This window comes from Rhipicephalus sanguineus, chromosome 10, assembly GCF_013339695.2.
Source record: "Rhipicephalus sanguineus isolate Rsan-2018 chromosome 10, BIME_Rsan_1.4, whole genome shotgun sequence".
Taxonomy (NCBI): Eukaryota; Metazoa; Arthropoda; class Arachnida; order Ixodida; family Ixodidae; genus Rhipicephalus; species Rhipicephalus sanguineus.
Window position 1 is genome coordinate 2,673,223 of NC_051185.1, and position 15,334 is coordinate 2,688,556.

The 15,334-nt window shown below is 46.5% G+C and overlaps 1 protein-coding gene across 5 annotated transcripts in view; it reads left to right on the forward strand.

The window, feature by feature from the left end:
* Positions 1 to 15,334, forward strand: part of LOC119406250 (G/T mismatch-specific thymine DNA glycosylase) — a 138,939-nt gene that overhangs the window by 33,908 nt on the left and 89,697 nt on the right. For 2 of the 5 annotated variants that reach the window (XM_049419734.1, XM_049419733.1), the window contains exon 2: positions 7,169 to 7,286. In XM_049419734.1, coding sequence (XP_049275691.1) covers positions 7,169 to 7,286 — 118 coding nt within the window. Of the gene's footprint in view, positions 1 to 3,278; positions 3,356 to 7,168; positions 7,287 to 15,334 lie in introns of those variants that run through there. The other 3 variants (XM_037672979.2, XM_037672980.2, XM_049419736.1) reach the window with 3 other exon arrangements.

Consider the following 15,334-nt stretch of genomic DNA (forward strand, 5'->3'; position numbering starts at 1 on the left):
AGGGCCAGCCAACTTGAATGGCTGACTAGGTTCATGCTTGTGTACATTGTCGATCAAAAAGCAAACATTACGCATATCTGAGGCACAACATCACTAGGTAAGTATTAGGTGGTGTGTTCCTTTTATAGAAAATGCATACATACGTAATTCTAAAGACCCTAGTTTCTTAAGCTGCGCTGAAAATGCGACTGCGCTGAAAATGCGACTGCGCTGAAACTTGCCTTCCTCCGTGCCCTCTGCACGAGCTCATTGTTGTGTTTCGGTTTCGGTTCTGTATTGCACTGTACGAATGCCACGGGGCGCCGCTCTGGCATTCCTGTTTTACCCAGGCGACGTATAAATAAAAGAGTGTGTGGAGAGTACTCGTTGAGTGCGGACGTTTCTTCTGCTTCAGCGCTTCGCGCCAAACCGCGTGTTCGGGCTGGCTGGCGTCCCCGCCGGTCACGTTGGTCACCGCCGGTCTTCGCCTGCTGCTGCGCCGGGACTACCAGCCCGCAACACAGCGCTCGTGTTTCCCGACGTATTGCCAGATGGCGTCCATATCTCACGCAGCGCCTCTTCTATCGTCTTTAGACGACATTTGCAGCGAAGCACACAGATACGCGGCCAATATTTTTTGTTTGAATTAGCGTGATGCTATCAGTGAGACCGACGCTTTTACGACGCTTGGGCTGAGATCACCACCTCACGGTGTGTTAAGACATTGACAAAATTGCAATTCTATTAAAAACGCGCCGAATGGGACGGACGTGTAGCAGCAAGCGTTGCAGGTGCTAATCGCGGAAGCCACAGTAATCACGAATTACTTTACGTTACGGCTCATAGAGGGCAACACCACCCAGCCGACTGAGAGCACTGTGAGAGGAGAGTGGTAGATATAAAAGGCGCGTTTGTAAAGCGGCTAGAGTCTGTGACTATGGCGCAGTGGATAGCGTGCCCGGCATCTGTTCTTAAGGACCGAGCCGTCGTGGGTTCGATGCCCATTGACGGAACTTTTTTCTTTGCCATCTCATGGTATACATTTTTTCAACGTCATTTCCATGACGGAAATACGTCACTGACGTATTGGTGGACCCCGGCATAAAAGACTTTCATGTTAAAAAAAAAAAATAAGAAAACACCAGGCCTGCACGGAATGCGCAGCACTGTCACAGCGAAAGCTGCAAGAAGAAGAAGGAGGAGAAACATTTGTTGCCCAGAGTCGTCTATAAGAAGAGGAAGTCTGCCTGACCATGCCTGTCAGCCACCTCCCCGGCTCTGTTTATGGCCCAAAGCTGGACCCTTGGGTTGTCAGACGACAGTATTGAAGGGCGGACTTTCTAGAGCTCATTGTAAACCTTCTTGGAGTAACTAGTACAAGTACACTTGCAGGGTATCCACTACGCCATAAATAATAATTTTTGTGAAGTAGAGGAGCACCCACTATGCCATTGTTTGTCTTTCTGTGGATAAGGACATCTGTAAGGCATTATGTGCACTTTGTTGATGGTGCACGTGGCTGATGACGATGAAGAATTATGGGTGAGCACTTTGTAGTGGGTGCAAAGCTTTAAACCACACACTCATTCTGCAGTTAGCATTATGTGATGCTTGGTTATTTTACTCTTCTGCCACACTATGTTACATAGGTTAACGCGATTCCTTGCCCGACATAACACCTGTACGGGGCCTTTTTGCAAAATAGTTTCAAGCACCAGCACGGCTCTGTTGTAAAATACTAGACTGCCATGTAGGGTGCCCGGGTTCAAATCTCATCTGATCCTGGATATTTTTAGATGCGAAGCAGCTTTTGCGCTGGGCTGTGTCTGTAGTTCCAGTGGCGACCATCCACTTTCAACCATCTAGCATAGCCATCTGAGCACGCGCTCGCGCCAAGGAGAAGTCTTCTTCCTCTTATTCTTCAACCGCCTTGATGATGATACGTGCAGAGCACTTTAGGGGCCCGGGCTGCCGTATGCTGTCCTAGCTTGGCGTAACGCAGAGAAAACCACGTATGCTGGCACGCCCTAGCGCGTTCGGGCCTGTGTGAGGGGCCGGTTAGACGCTGTGGCCTCTCCCCCTTACACTCTCTCAGCAATGACGTGATGGCGTCGGGAAACGAGATTCTGCAGACGCGCGATGAACCCGCGTGGCGTGCTCTGACAAGAGTTTGGGACGAGTAACAGCAATAGCAACTACAGTGAATTCATGGTGTGCTACACTTGTGAGGACGCGTTAACGTTGGGCAAGGTGCCCGTGATGAATGGAACTTTAAGTCGACCCATGCGCTGCTTCGCATTTCCACATGGTTCCCTTTAGTGGGAGATGGTGTAATTTTTTTCTCATTTCATTTTCTCTCATTTCGTACGATGGCGGTTACGGACACTGGCAGCGGCGCACAACTATGGCACTGTTGTTATCTCATAACAGCTTTTGCTGTACAAACACAAATGCATTTGTGGCGACCATGGGGTGGCATTAAGAATTAGTAGTTAGAAACGCCGCATGACCCGAATAGGCAAGAGCATGGAGCTCGTTTAAAGAGGTAGTAATGTCCGAACATCATTTCTGGCTACAGATAGGGAGGAATTAAAAGTATGCTATATCCCTGTTTTATATACCTTCCTCTTGAGGGATAGTGGTAGATTGCCATTCATGATTTGATAATGCTTGCCGAATGAGCCCCAACCCATCCTTATTCTTCTAGTTATTTCACTCTCATGGTTACCGGTACTTACCTACGGAGCAGAAACCTGGAGACTTACAAAGAGGGTTCAACTTAAATTGAGGACGACGCAGCGAGCGATGGAAAGGAAAATGATAGGTGTAACCTTAAGAGACAGGAAGAGAGCAGAGTGGGTCAGGGAACAAACGGGGGTTAAGGACGTCATAGTTGAAATCAAGAAGAAGAAATGGATATGGGCCGGACACGTAGCACGTCGGCAGGATAACCGGTGGTCATTAAGGGTAACTGACTGGATTCCAAGAGATGGCAAACGCGTGAGGGGGAGACAAAAAATTAGGTGGGTAGATGAGATTAAGAAGTTTGCAGGTACAACGTGGCAGCAGAAAGCACAGGACCGGGTTGATTGGCGGAACATGGGAGAGGCCTTTGCCCTGCAGTGGGCGTAGACAGGCTGCTGCTGCTGCTGCTGATGATGATGATGATGATATCCCTGTTTAGTGAGAAAAAAGTGCTGGTTCCAGTGAATAGGAGTCTTTCCATCTCAAGTGATGTTCTGCCTTTTTGAGTGCTGCAATAAACAAAGTCAGTTTGCTGCAGTTGGGAGTCACTGTAGGTTTTTCAGGTGCAGCAAGGAGGTGTGAGCATCGGAAGAAACAGTGGCGCCTCCAAGACATCGCTGGGCCCCCCCTGGTGAGTGTATCTTGCGTTCTTGATGAGAATGTTTGCCTTGCACGGCAGGTCGAATAAATATCAAGACAGTGCATGACTGGTGTCGGTAGCAGGTCACAATGGTGCTGTCTCCTGCCAAACTTTCAAACGATGACTTCCTTGCTGCTCTCCGTCATCATTGGTCTGGCATAATAGTTGGCTGTGACATGTGATGACGAGCAAACTGAATTGCCAATAGGCTGACGAGTCTTCTTATACTCTACTGGCTCTACAGATGCATACCAGTTGTTGGCTCTGTTAAATGGAAACAACAGGTGGTACCTAAGTATACCGAGTGCAAAAATTACAAGAGCTTTCAATAAAAGCTGAGACATTCATTTCTAGAAATGACTCACTAGAACTCTTATCGCATTCAAAATAAATGCTCCACATTAAGTGAAACACATTTGTCCCACCATATCTGCTGGGTATGGGAAACATAGGTGAGGCCTTGATGCCATTTTCTTGAGCTCCTCTTTTGCTTCAGGGGTATCAGTACTTCAAGCAAGAAATTGTGTCACAGTGTTTGCAACATCTACATGGTTTTGCTTCTCAACAGCCGTAAGCAGGTGGGAAATCCAACATACACGCACTCCTGACATGTGAACTAGTGTGTTGAAGTGCATCTTGAATGGCTGCAGTTTATTTAGCACAAGGAACGACAAGGGCACAAGATAGACAAACTGGACACATGGGACATTTGAAGACATTGTTTCTAAACTTTGTGGTTTCATACTGGTAGTTCAGTTGCTCGTTTGTCCATCGGTGTTGATCACACCGTGTTGATGGTTTCCTCAGAAAGCACAGCAAAAGGTGCAATTCAGGGCCATCTGTGCCCTCTTTAAAATTGTTTTGAAGCACCAAGTTCCACGTGACATGACATCTTTGGCACATATGTGAGTCAAATTGGTGTGAATATCTGTGGCCATAGTAGTAGTAGCAGTAGCAGCAGCAGCAGCAGCAGCAGCAGCAGCAGCAGCGGCGGCGGCGGCGTAGTGGTGGTAATGGTAGTGGTGGTAGTGGTAGTAAAAGTGGTAGTAGTAGTAGTAGTAAAAGTGGTAGTAGTAGTAGTACTACTACCACTGTGGCCATAGTAGTAGTATATCTGTGGCCATAGTATCTATATCTGTGGCCATAGTAGTAGTAGTAGTAGCAGTAGCAGCAGCAGCAGCAGCAGCAGCGGCGGCGGCGGCGGCGGCGGCGGCGGCGGCGGCGTAGTGGTGGTAATGGTAGTGGTGGTAGTGGTAGTAAAAGTGGTAGTAGTAGTAGTAGTAAAAGTGGTAGTAGTAGTAGTAAAAGTGGTAGTAGTAGTAGTACTAGTGGTAGTAGTAGTAGTAGTGGTAGTAGCCTCCAGAGAAAACCATTGTCTGAGCTGGCAGACCATGTGATCTTGATTCGACCAATCATATGTAAGCATGTGCATTTCAGATCTAGCGGCGGATCTACGACATTACGAGGCGTCTACTGAAACACCATTAGCTGAGCCCCCAAGTCACATGATCTCACTTTGACCAATCATGTGTTAGCGCCCACATTTCAAATCTAGTGGTAGATTCATAACATCACGTGATCTCGATAGCCAACCATACAGACTAGCACGGTTTTCTAACCACCTGTCATCTCACTAGCTAATCGTATAGACTCGTGCTTGTAGACATGGCCTTGCCGAAAACGCAGCCCTGTGAGCTCGCAAAGCGGAGCCTGAGCTGCGAGCTCACGCAGCTGAAACAACGCGGCCCGCCACTACTGAGGTCAGAAAGGGCCAGCAATGCCGCAAGGGAGATAGGCAACTTCGCTGTGTGACCATCTTCACGGAGTGGATGGGCCATAGATTTTTTCTTGTGCTATTTCTACAGAGAATTTTCTTTTGCGAGCCACTGCACATGGCAGTGCAGTGCAGCATGAGCACACCTGCTCTCCATTAGAATCCACAGTTATCTTTACCACTGAATTTAACGCTTACCTCACCTGCACCATGAAGCTTAGAAATATAAACACGAGGACCTGGCCACATTGTCTATATTATATAGCCTGCATCTCAGAGGTCTTTAATAATCCACTTAGGTAGCAGAACAGACTGTTGGGCCAGTTGGCTATGCGTGAACACTAAAAGAGGGTAGTGCAGTCCGTTGCCTGCTTCCCATCTCTGTGTTTGTCTCTTGTTTTGCGCTATACTCTTTTAGTGTCCAATTAGGTGGGATGCACAAATGGTACTGCAAGTTGTTTTTGGTGAAAATGTGCACTGGATACAGCATTTGGGTGTAGCTGCATTGCAAATGCAGTAAAATATGCGAGTTGAAATGCATGTTTCACTGGAAGTAAGCTGTGTTTGATGTGCAGCAGGAGGAATGGTTAGAGGCTGTGGTTGCCATTCGTGGTCACTTGGCAGTCCTCTCTATGCCAAGAGGCTGCTTGTCTCAGTGTGACGCAATGCTTTTCAAATCACTGTTTCATGTCAACTCTGGGCAGTTTACGTTAGGTTTTAACGAAATTAAATTTAATTTGAAGTGAAACAAGTGATGGTAGTGGTACAAGGGGTGTTCAAATGAAAAGGTACGAAACGTCGTAACCACATGACCGCTTACATAGATGCCTATGCCGCTCTGGAAGAATGTAGCGAGACATCCAGGGATGCGATTGGAGTTCCTGCCGTGGATGGGAGCATGTGGGGGCACCCGCATGTGCAGTAGAGAGCAGAGGCTCTTATAAAGAGCGCCATCCAGTTGACGCGGCAGTACGTGCAAGGACAGGATGGCATTCACATTGCAAAATTCGGCGATTGAGGAGTAGTAGGGCGGTTCAATGATTTCTGACAGCGGAAGGTGTTAAGCCGGCCACCATTCATCGCCTGGGATTTCCATGTGTTTGGTCCCCTGAAAAAACACCTGAAAGAGAAGCGCTTCAACTAGCACGACGAACTGAAGGACGCTGTGAAGGACTGGGTCTCGTACAGGAATTCTGGGAACAAGGAGTCCTTCAGCTCATTCATCAATGGGATCTTTGTGATCGGGCACATAGTGCATACTTTGAATAAATTCTTTATTTATACCCACAGTGTCGTTTCGTACCTTTTCATTTTACCATCATGGCGAGGATAGGATGGCAAGGATAGGATGAAGCGACGATGCCACCTTTCCATTTCATCCTTGTTGGTTTGTGCTGCTATTCGTTCACTATGATAAAGAACCAACTAGTCTGCCAACATCAACCAATAATATGCCATCACGAGCATCTAAACGTGCCATTTTGTATTAACAATATGCATAAATTATTGCTCAAATAAAGAGCTGTGGTCCACTCACTGTAGCCAAACTGAACTTCAAGAGCAGTTTTTATCGTCTAAACCTTCGGTTCAGCAATGGCAGATGTACAAGCTCATCTGCTCCACTAGTTTTGACTTCTGCTGAGCAAGTTGACCCTGGCACAAGCTTGGTTTTGCCAGCTGGAATTTCAGCTTCCTAAGGGTTTTTGGATGTTTGGTGAGCATGAATAAATACAAGTGCAGGAGATATTTGGGGCAGTCATGTTTCAGCACAATGAGCATCTGGGCCATGACACAGTGAGTTTTGCCAGTGTGGCTACCTTGACCCCCACATAAATGTGAAAGCTTCAAGGGCGGGGGTAGGCCGAACCCCTCACTACGGTCAAAGCGCACTCACTTGGCTGTCACTGGCACAAGTGTTGTGGACTACACATCTTTTATAAATGATGGGAATGAGGGGCCAGAGGTGGGACCATGTGATTTCATACACGGGCAACTGCATAGACTTCATAATGTCTTGATGTGCATTGCAGGGGCATGAACGGGGAAGGCAGAAGCATGGACAACTACCGTGGTTCCGTGCAGACGTGGAACCCACCAGTGGCCATCAAGCAGGAACCAGAGTATGACCTGTATGGAGAGACAGCACAGGTTAGCAAGCATGCCCTGTTTCATCAAAGTGCAATGGCTGGTGCCTCACAAATGGCAAGGCCTACATAAAAGGACATCACATCTTGCAGTGGGCAGCACATGTTTGCTATGTGTCCACACTGAGTATCTAATTTACCATTAATTTGCCCACTCCAAAGGATATGGCCACAAGTCAGCCAGGATGGGTCACCCTTTCTGAAGCAAAGCAAATTAAAACGTGCTCGTGTGAATTTGGCTTATGAGTGCCTAGTGTTCCTTAACCTAGATGGTGTGGCAGTTATGACTCACAAAGGGAGCCAGGGTTGTGCCTCTGTTTTCCACACACTGCTTCACTGTCCTGCGACCACCGCGTACTTCACCAAGTACTTGGCTGTCGCAGAGAGTCATAGTTTGCATTTTCCGTATCTACCTAGCCAGCGTCACGATAAAACTGAACAAGAGATACAAGCTCGAGGTAGCGCAGGTCTACACATCCAATCATGATGATGCAGAACGACGGCACGAGGATATTGAATTAGCAATGGAAAAAGGACATACCCGGTCCTTTTTCCAATCAGTGTGAAAGTGAGGAAAAGCAATTGGTAACTGCGGTACAACCAAGGAGGTTGAAAAAAAACTTCTGGAGTGGAGGCGGCGCGCCGCCGCTGAAGCCGACGACCGCCATATTGCTCCAGGCAGAAAACGTGTCGGTTGTCGCTTGAGCCAGCGCGGAAGTTCCACAGATGGCGAATTTCTCCACTCATTTGGTGACAAGCGAGTGTTGTGGATGTATCATTTTTTGGACTGCGATCCACTCGATAACCACATTTACAATTTGTCGAAGATTGCCAAGCTGTACATAAAAAACGCCGGGCCTGCGCGGAGCGCGCAGCACAGTGACAGTGAAAGCTGGAAGAGCGGCCTTTCTAGAACCCATTATAGACTCTCTTGAGGCCACTAATACAAGCACACTTGCAAGGTACCAACTACGCCGCAAATCATAATTTTTGTGAAGTAGGGAAGCAATCACTATGCCATTATTCGTCTTTGTGCGGATAAGCTAGGTACCCGCTACACATGTGTAAGGCATTATGTGAACTTTGTTGATGCTGCCTGTGGCTGATGCCGATGAAGAATTATGGCTGAGCCTTTTGTAATGGATTCGAAGCAATTACCGATCTGGTCACTCGTTGCGCAATTAGCATTGTGTGACGCCTGGTCGTTATTTTACTCTTCTGACATGCGATATTACATATTTAACGCGATTCCTGGCCCGACATGACGCCTAGCTGTAAGGATGTTTTTGCAAAGGAGTTCCAGTCACTAGCGTGGCTCTGTGGTAGAATACTCGACTGCCACGCAGAGGACCCGTGTTCAAATCCCATCTGAGCCTGTTTATTTTAATTTATTTCATTTTTTCTTATTTCGCACGATAGTTGTTACGGACACCGTCGGCGGCAGCGGACAACTACCCCACTGCTGTTGTGATCTGATAACAGCCTTTGCTGTAAAATCAGGCTTCACCACATTTCAAAAGAAATCAACCGAAAAAAAAAATCGGCAGATCCCATGCATTGTGGGAATCCGTTTCATGCGAAGAAGTCAGCGAGTGCTTCTATGATGTATTTAATGGCTTTGAGCCAAGCGTTACGAGGTGTATCAACGTGTTTTTGTAAGTGTAGTAGCTGTGTGCACATCGTGGCCTTACCAGGCACGTCGACAACACTGGCGTTTGAAGGGTAACTTTATGGTGCATTGTAACGCCAGTCCTCACGTTAGAGTACATACGTCAGTATTACCGAAACTAAGTGCACATTATAGTGCAGCCATGTGGTTATCATACGTAACTTTCTTTATAGTATTCCTCTGGGGTCGAGCAATGCTTCAATATAGCTTGCATAAACATAGGAATACAAATGTAATGTTTATTACACTGCTATAAAAGCGGAGCCAACACTGGAACCACAGACGTTAATCTGATATGACGCCAGTATCGTAGAAGTACATACGTACTCTGCATTGCTTTCTTGCAAAATTAGATTGCCAGCACCACAACCACACTTGACGTTGCACCGACATTACGCCTGCATAGGCTGTTTTTCCAAACCAGTCTATATACCTGACATGCCTCTGTGGTAGAAAACTTGATTGCCACGCAGAATGCTTGGGTTCGATTCCTGCTGTGATCCTAATATTTGTTCTTTCCATTCGTCTGGTCAACGCTGCCGATGTCGGTTTTTCTTAACGCTCTCGCATTTAAATTACTAATGTCTGTTTTCGCCGTTCCTGGGTAGATATAAACTGTCAATCACCTGTGGCGCATAACCGTACACCGTGGCCAGTGGTAAATGGCTATGTGCCACACGTGTCTGGAGGAAAGGGTTTGACGACGTGCACGACAGGATTTTCCCGTTACTCATGTCATGATCCGACAGCCATATTTGTCAAATGTTCCTACCCTCCCATGGCTATTTTGGTCTACACCAAGTTAAGGAGGCGATCATGAGAGCACCCAGACGTAGGCGGCTTGGTAGATAGATTCGTAGATAGAAACGCTGAATGTGCCAAAGGTTCACTAAGAAATGCTTCGCATTTAAAACTCCCAGATTAGAGTAAGAATGCGGCTGACAAGGACTGTTACTTTTTGAAAATTTTTAGACGAGCGTAAACAAGAGCTGCAGCAAGCTAATCAATTCCTCTGCTTTCGTATCTCTTCTTTTGCTGTGTTTAGTTTTTAAGGGTGTGTGTTTCATATGGTTAGTTTCGTGATTGTCTGCATTATGCATAAACAAGAGCTGCAGGAAATTGGTCAACTAGTCTGCTTTTGTATCTTTTCTTTTGCTGTGTTTAGTTTTTAAGGGCGCGTGTTTCATACGGTTAGTTTCGTGACTCTCTGAATTATGATACATTTCGAAGTTATTTTGAATTTGTTGCTTTATCGATTCACGTATAAACCACATTGTATATGCTTCTTTTTTTCTTTTGAAATTGTATAAAAGCCAAGGATGAATAAAATTTAATGTACCACTTATTAACTCCACCATATGTGTCATTTCGGTAATGCTGGAAGCGAATTCTACGTCTTATCATGCACGCTTCAGCCCATGTATTACAGCATAAAAAACTGCCTTCTTCAATCTTGCAGGACAAAAAAGTCACAGTTTCGCCGCAAGGCCGAAGCAATGAATGCGATAGCAAGAAACTAATGCTATATGAAGTGAGGCTCGCCAATGGATACTCTCAGTTTGAACAGCGCTCCTGTTGCAAAGGCGGCCGAAGCAGCGAAGGAAACTAGCGTGCTTCAAGTGTCGAGCTGTGACACTTGATAGTTCGCGCTCATCTTCTGTTTGTTCGTTTATCGGCGTCCCTTGAGCTCTAGTGACATTCGTACGCGCCGTAACATGAGCGCGGACATCACGGTGAAAGCGTGAAACATCCCTCTTCCCCTCAGCACAAGAAAACCGCGCGAGCAGACAGTGGAAGGGCAAGGTTCTCCCTGCGCAAGTATAAGAAGAAGCGAGCGAGCTCGCCGACGACTTTTAAATGCGCCTGTCGCGCTCCTAACGCCATCTCGCTGGTAATGAAGAAACGCTTATAATCGCAGCCGTCTCTGAGTCCGTCCAGCGGTAAAGGTTGTGTATATAACGCTCGCCGTTACCTACGTGGAGGATCTGCGTTTCGTGGCGCAGTGGCTAGCGTCACTCGCTGCAGAGTCCATTTTTTTCATCACCATTTGGGACTAGTTCACCCGGCCGACATCGCGGAGTACTTCAACGTGCGGGACGTGCCGCCGTTGTGCGCCATGGCGGAGGTGACTCTGGCGGCAAGAGGTCCCTGGTTCGATTCTGCACTTCGGAAGCATTTTTCTGAATTATTTTTCTTTGGGGCTTTTATATATATATACATACTTATACATATACGGTGCATGACGGCTGCGACGGCGACGGCGACGGCAAAATCCAGCCGAGACTGTCCATATAATTGCTATCGCAATAAAAAAAAATTCGGCCAAATAAGTGACACTAACTATCCAGTTCTCATGCTGAAATGCCCCCGCGGAAGCTCACAATTACGCTATCTGCGCACAAGCTGCGCTGCCTCTTGCCTGGAGCAAGATGGCTGCCAACCGGTTTCCCAGGCTTCACCCGCTCGCGTGGGCGCGCATAGTAAGACCTCCACTCCAGAAGTTTTTTTTTAAACCTCCTTGGGTGCAACTTGCAGTAGGCTCTGTATATATAATGAACACCTTCATCTGGTAAGATGGAAATCGGAAGGGGACATGGAAAAGCCTTAATGGACAAACAAACAACGAAATAGATATTAACTCGGGCATAGTACGGGACGAAGGTATAGTGCGGTGACCGTCGGTTAGTGAGGGCAAAGGTAGTGCTTATTCTGAAAAGCATTAGAGCAAGATTAACCACGAAAAGACAACCCAGCCTAAACTTAGTCAGAATAAAATCATAAGAATTTAGGACTGTGATCGAGAGCTTTAGAACAAGAGGAAAATACTGGCATCGAGGGAATGAAGGAAACAGTAACTAGACTGATCTCTGAAGCAGCTATCAAAGGCTCCAAGGCAAGAAGTAGGCAAGTTTTCTAAATCCACGAAAGACTTAATAAAGAAATGGCAGAACACGGAAGTGACTAACTCAGGACCTAAAATCTGAGCTAATCTGCTGATCTAACAAAGCTGATCAACAAGATCAGTGGCATAAGGAACTACTACAAAGGCAGCAGCATCAGAACAGCTAAAAGGAAACTCTGTTCAGGAAGGAATAAAATGCACGCTCTGAAAGGCTATCAACAATTTCAGTGACATACTTTGGGTGGCAGAGGAATTCTACGCCGAACTGTGTAGTTAAAAAATAAGTCATCTAACCTTGAGTGGAAGTAGCCACAGGCAAGATACAGAAGTCCCATATGTAACTACCGACGAGGTTAGAAAGACCATACGCGATGTGCCACACTGAAGAGCAGCCGTAGATGACGGAATAACAGTCGATTTGATTAAAGATTGAGGAGAATTTATTTGGAAGAAACTTGCTACGCTTTACACTCAGTGCCTCGAAACAACGACAGTTCCAATGAGCTTGAAAAATGCGAACATTATGCTAATGCACAAGAAAGGAGGCATAAGGGACTTTAATTTAAATTATAGGCCTATCAGCTTACTTTTAGTGATATACAAATTATTTACGAAGGTAACTTCAAACAGGACAAGAGAAAAACCAACCTGGAGAACAAGTTGGTTTACTCTACGATGGATCACACTCAATACGATGATCAGTCAGGTAATGGAGAAAGCTGCTGCACACAACAAAGCCCTTTATTTAGTCTTCATAGACTACAAAAAGGCATTCGACTCAGTAGAGATATCTGCAGTCGTAAAAGCACTAAGTCGACAAGGAGTACCTAAATCCTATGTCAACAATACCTTAGCCGACATCTACAAGGACTCCACAAGAAGAGCGATAAAATTGCAATCAAAAAAGGAGATACAGTATCCCCGATGTTGTTCACTGTGTGCTTAGGGGAAGTATTTAAACAGCTAGACTGCAAAGAAGTAGGAATCAAGGTCAGTGGGGAATATCTCGGCAATCTACGATTTGCAGATGACATGGTACTCTTCCTTAACGATTTGCAAAAAATGATTGAGGCATTAAACCAAGAAAGTAATAAAGTGGGCCTAAAAATGATTATGATGAAGACAAAGACGATTGGAAATCATACATTGTTGTAGTATATACAAGAATTTGTATACCTAGGACAATTACTGTGCAGTAAAACCTCGGTGATACGAATCTCGCAGGGTTACCAAAAATATTCGTATCATCCGAAATTCGTATCACCAGAAAACATGGAAAATCAGTATGCGACAAAAGGAAGTTCGCATACGCTTTGATTTAGTGTTTTTCAGGGCCGCAGCGACGTCATGAACAGCTCTGAATGATTGCCAGTAAAGTTTTTAGACATCAGCGATCATACTTGTACTCGTAAATATACGGTGCATGCGCGCCTGTGTAATTAATGAACCAGATGTGCTGTGCTCCGTGACCGCTAGTAGCCCCTTCCTAATCTTACTACGCTTTTCTGCACGACAGCAGAGTACTGCGGCGAAAGTGATTTAAGAAGCGCTTTGCACACGATAGATAGAGGCCAAGCTCTTTCGCCAAGACCCTCCGCTTCGTCTCTTGGAGTCTCCGTGCACCTTTAATGGGACTTCATGACGGACCCGCAGCCCAAGTTTCAGTCTTGTTTCATAGAACGTCTGATTGCGGGGACATGGCTTGCATCGACGCGGCAGGCACGTGTTAACACAGTACAAAGACGCTGCTGCCTCGAGCACAGGAGCACGAGTCAACGCGTAGGGAAAAAAAAAGTGCGACGTCAACGTCATCTGCAGCCTAAATGCGAAGGCGCCTAAAGGCCTCCAAGTTTCGCGCGCACTATCTCGAAGGCAACGACGCACCGTTCATGGTCGCGCAGCACGCATGCCCGCGCCCGCGCGTGACTGCCGGGTCTTCCGCGACAGCGCGGGCAGCACCTGTTCGTGCCTGTGCGTTAGCGTACGTTCGTATCAAATGTCGCAGGGTGCAAATCGGTTTGCAACAACCGTACTCCATTACATTGCAGGCTAATGGGCCTTGGCTGGGACCACAGAAAAATTCGTATCACCCCGAAATTCGTACGAGCCGTGATCGTATCACCGAGGTTTTACTGTATTACCTAGGACAATTACTGGACAATTGTATGCCTAGCCTAATGACAAAAGAGAAATTCACCAAAGAATAAGGATGGGCTGGAGTGCATTGGGCAGGCACTCCCAAGTAGTGACAGGAAATCTGCCACAGTCATTAAGGTGCAAAAATATACAATCACTGCACATGGGGCCGAAACATGGAGGATAACAAAGCAACTTGTGGGAATCAGTTTCATGCAAAGCAGCCGGCCAGTGATTGTCTAAGCTGCATTTTTTGGCTTTGAGCCAATCGTTAGGAGGTGGATCGATGCGTTTTTGTAAGTGTACTAGTTGTGTGCACATTGTGAGCTTGCCAGCAACGTCGACTACACTGGCGTTTAAATGGCAACTTATGGTCCGACGTAACGCCAGGACCCATGTTAGAGCACAGACGTCAGTATTATGGAATCGAAGTCCATTTTACGGTGCGATGATGTGAATATCATACGTAGCATTCGTTAGCGTATTCTTCCGAGGTCGAGCAATGCTTGAATATAGCTTGCTGCATCATGGGAATACAAATGTAATGTTTATTAGACTGCTATAAAGGCGGAGTCAACACTGCAACCACAATTGTTGTTAACCCGTCATGATGCCCGTATGAGAGGAGTAAATATGTAATGTTTATTGCTTTATTATAAAATCAGATAGCCAGCACTGCAACCACTATTAATGTTGCACTGACATTGTGCCTGTGTAGGGTCTTTTTCGAAAGCAGCTTCGAGACCTGCCGTGGCTCTGTGGTAGAATACCGGACTGCCACGCTGAATGCTTGGGTTCGATTCCTGCTCCGATCCTGATTTTATTCTATATATTCGTTGGGTCAATGCCGCCGATGTCGGTTTTCCTTAACGCTCTCACATTTAAATTATCAATGCCTGTTCTCACGGTTCCTGGGTAGATATAAATTGTCAGCCACCTGTGGCGCATACCCGCACACAGCGGCCACCACGGCTATGCACCACACGTGCCTGGAGGAAAGGGTTTGACGACGTAGGCGACTGGGTTCCCAAGTTATTTGTGTCACGACCACACAGTCATATTTGTCGAACCCTCCTATAGCAGTTTTTGTCTAAGGAGGCAATCGCGAGGGCACCAGACGTAGGCAGCTAGACGGACGGACGGACGCTCAAAGGGCCTTCGGTTCGCTGAGAAATGTTTTGCATTTAAAAGCTAAGGACCATGCAGCATGCAACAGAACGGAACATGACAGGAGCAACCTGATGGGATCGGAGGACTGCAGAATGGGTCAGGGAACAGACAGGGCTAGCACGTATCCTAGTTGACAGCAAGCAAAAAAAAATGGACCTGGGCTGGCCGTGTAATG